Consider the following 3,613-nt stretch of genomic DNA (forward strand, 5'->3'; position numbering starts at 1 on the left):
ATGGCTAGGATTAGCTGCACTGCAGATAACCTCAGGGATAGATATGCATCTTGGTACCAGCAGAAGCCAGGCCAGGCCCCTGTGCTGGTCATCTATTATGATAACATCCAGTCCTTGGGGATCCCTGACCGATTCTCAGGCTCCAACTCGGGGAACACAGCCACCTTGACCATTAGCGGGGCCTGGGCTGATGATGAGGCTGACTACAACTGTGCCATCTCCTATGGCACTTGGAGGAGCTATCAGTGACTCATAGTGGCACAGACAGATGGGGACATGAGGTACAAACCTGCCTGCCCTGGCCTGATGCTCATTGTCCTTCCCCCTGCCACCTCCATGCTGGACAGAAGGGTCCGGAGCTTTGGGTGAGGATTCTAGTTCTCACCAAGTTAATCATCCTCAGCTAGGCCTCAGCTTCTGCTCTGTCCCCTGGGGACAGCAACCCCTGGCCTCAAAGCTGCATGAGGACTAACCAGCATGGCGGCTGTGATCGGCTTCAGTATCACAGAGCTCAGTCCAGATCCAAGATGCTCCGTCATGAAAATGACTCCATGGAATCAGAGACAGAAGACACACCTCTCTGGCCACCCCTGGGTGCTGAGCTCCTGACACCAGCAAGGGAGATAGTCATAGGAAGAGAAGTTCTAATTGTCACATAGATGTGAGGCCTCAGGGCCTGTATCGGGGTGGATGACATCACGGTGAACTGACACCCTGTGGTTGCCTTTCCCTTAAGACAGGAGACCCAGGGACCTGTGCTAGAGAACCCTCATATAGGCATGCCCCGCTCCAGCCCAGAGAGCTCTGATATAGAGGGGCCACTGGCATAGAGGAAAAGGAGAGGCTTAGCAGGTAGACAGACCTGGGATGTAATCTTGTTCATTCATTCATACGCCCTCTCAAAAGCCTTATGGAGTACTGCAGTGTGCCAGGCTCAGTGCTAGACACCAGGGATGCAATAGTGAATGGGAGAAGCACTGTCCACTCTCCGTGTTCCAAGTCTATTGAATGTATTCTTAACCATGGGGTCCACGAATTATAGTCAACATTGTATATGGTTGGGAAAATGAGCCTTTTTCTGGGGAGAAATTCTGTGGCTGTTGCCACATTGTCAGAGATATCCGCAGTCCATAAAATGCTTCCCGTCCTCGGATCTAGAGGGCTCTATACCTTCCCAACTCTGTGATCTCCGGCAAGTCACAGCACTTAAATAAGCCCCTAAATATCAGTGTCCCCATCTGTGAAATGGGGATCATGATGACCACTCCACAGAGTTATTATAAAGAGACATAGCTAGCTGTGTGAGTCAGGGCTCTCCAGAAAACAGAACCAAGAGAATATTTATCTGTATATATAAATAGAGAGAGAGAGATAAAGAGAGATTTATTTTAATGAATTGGCTTATGATTGTGGAGATGTGAGTCCAAAATCTACAGAGTACGTGGGCAGGACAGAGCCCCCAGGATGAGTTGCAGTTTGAGTCCATCTGCTGGCAGAATGCCTTCTAGGTTAGGGGAGGTCTGTCTTTGTTCTATCCAGGCCTTCAGCTGATTGAATGAGGCCCACTCATCATAGGAAGAGCAATCTGCTTTATTCAAAGCATTGATTTAATGTTAATCCACCTATTTAAATGTTAATATCATCCAAAAACACCCTCACAGAAACATCCAGATGATGTTTGATCAAATATCTGGGCCCTGTGGCCAGCCAAGTTGACACTAAATTAACCATCTCAATGGCCTTAAATAAACAAAGGCAGCTATATCATCACCTTGTGTTGAATGAAACCCCTGGGCTTTGGAGAATGTTTTGAATCTTCCAAAATAGCAGAAGCCATCCCAGAGGGAGGCTCTGGAGCCATACAGCAAGTCTAGTGACCCTGAGAACCTGGGATTTTTTAGAAAATTTGTACCTGAGACCTCAGGAAAGGGGTCCATCTACCTGTTTTGAAGATGGCCTGGGAGAGAGGAGTCCACGGTAGCTGCAGGCAGTCTCTTGAGCATGTGGGATGGAGAGTGGAGGGGAGACTGACCAGCAGGGGGCAGAAGTGAGGATCGCCTTTGACAAGGAGCAGGGCAGAAGCGACTGGACAGGGTCATGACCCTCTGCTCCAAGAGAGAAGGGCTGGGGCAGGCAGGGCACAGGACAGCCAGACAACTGGACCCAGACTTTCTAACTCAGCCTGAATCTAGTTTTAGGCACATTTCAGTTTGGGAGTTGGGGGTAGCAGGCCTGAGCGGACCAGAACTTCAGTTGCATCAGCTGGGAAGGCCTAGCCCATGCCTCCAGGGTCCCTAGCATCCAGCCAGACATGGATTTCTGACAGTGGCCACCACAGGAGGATGGGGTCTGTAGTGGCAGGTGTAGAGGCAAAGGTAGGGGGAGCAGCTGGGATCACTGAGTTTAGGGATAGCCCCTTCTCCCCAAGACCTTGGGCAGTCCCCAGAGGAACCACGGCTTCTAGGCCGTGGGCAGTAGGTAAGAGTCACATCCACACAGGGTTCTGGAAGGGAGCAGTTTCAGTTTGGACCCCCCACCCAGAACGGACCCTGCTCAAGCCCACAAAGTTTGAGTAGCCCAGGCCAGAGGCAGGAGTGGGCCAAGTACCTCAATGGGGAGAAGCCCCTCCAGGGGCTCCTTCATACCCTGCAATATCTGGAAGTCAGTCTATCTGTAACAGCATCCCATGACCATAGTAAAATAGACACCAACAGGATGTCTGGGATGGCCCGACTCTACCAGGGCATGCGGTGTTCATGAAATTCACTCTGGGGGACCCTGGGGAGAGCCCCACAGAGATGGATGAGCCATTAGGATGACACTGCCCCAGGACACACTGGGACAAAGAGGATATAAATCAAGGGGCGGTTTCAAACATGAACTCCAAGTCAGCCAACTGTGAAGGGCGAGGGTGGATTTGACAATGAACTTTGTCTTGTATGCACAACTGGACCAGTGTGCCTCAGGACATTTGCCAAAATTTTTTTCATCAAAACTTTCAGTGAGAAATACACCTCCTGTCATTATCCAGAGCATATCTACGTATCTAGATAAATGAAACAAAACCCCATGAACCATCACTGTCCTTCCGATTGCAAAGGATGCTCTCATTCTCCTGTCTGCCCTAGGCTACTCAACTATTGCAAAACGCTGGTTGCAACTGACTGAATCGACTTCACAGCCTCTATGAGTTGCAACCGAACATTCGAAAAGTGGCAGTTGAAATATTACCAGGGATTCATTTATTGCTTAATGGCTACTGATTTTTCCCAAGCCACGTCAAGTGGGCTAACTGGTAGTAGTATTAGTAGTAATAATAATAATAATCTTCTATATGTTTTATGCATAGAGCACTTCCTATTTTAAAAAGCACTTTAAAAAGGACAAATACTGAATGATTCTACTTACAAGAGGTTCCTAGAATAGTCAAATTTGTGGAGAGAGAAAATAGAATACAGGTTATCAGGAGCTGGGCAGAGGGAGGAATGGGGAGTTGTTTAATGGGGACAGAGTTTCAGTTTTGTAAGATGAAAACGTTCTGGAAATGAATGATGGTGATGGCTGCACAACAATGTCAATATGCTTAATACTACTGAATCGTACACTTAAAAAT

At 48.4% G+C, this 3,613-nt stretch overlaps 1 protein-coding gene across 1 annotated transcript in view; it reads left to right on the forward strand.

The window, feature by feature from the left end:
- LOC120606714 (immunoglobulin lambda-1 light chain-like) overlaps positions 1-3,613 on the forward strand; it is an 8,720-nt gene continuing 5,107 nt past the window's right edge. The window contains exon 1 of the mRNA XM_039868155.1: positions 1-245. Coding sequence (XP_039724089.1) covers positions 1-245 — 245 coding nt within the window. The remainder of the gene's footprint in view (positions 246-3,613) is intronic.

The sequence above is a fragment of the Pteropus medius genome, unplaced genomic scaffold (assembly GCF_902729225.1).
Source record: "Pteropus medius unplaced genomic scaffold, Ma_sr-lr_union100, whole genome shotgun sequence".
Classification (NCBI taxonomy): Eukaryota; Metazoa; Chordata; class Mammalia; order Chiroptera; family Pteropodidae; genus Pteropus; species Pteropus medius.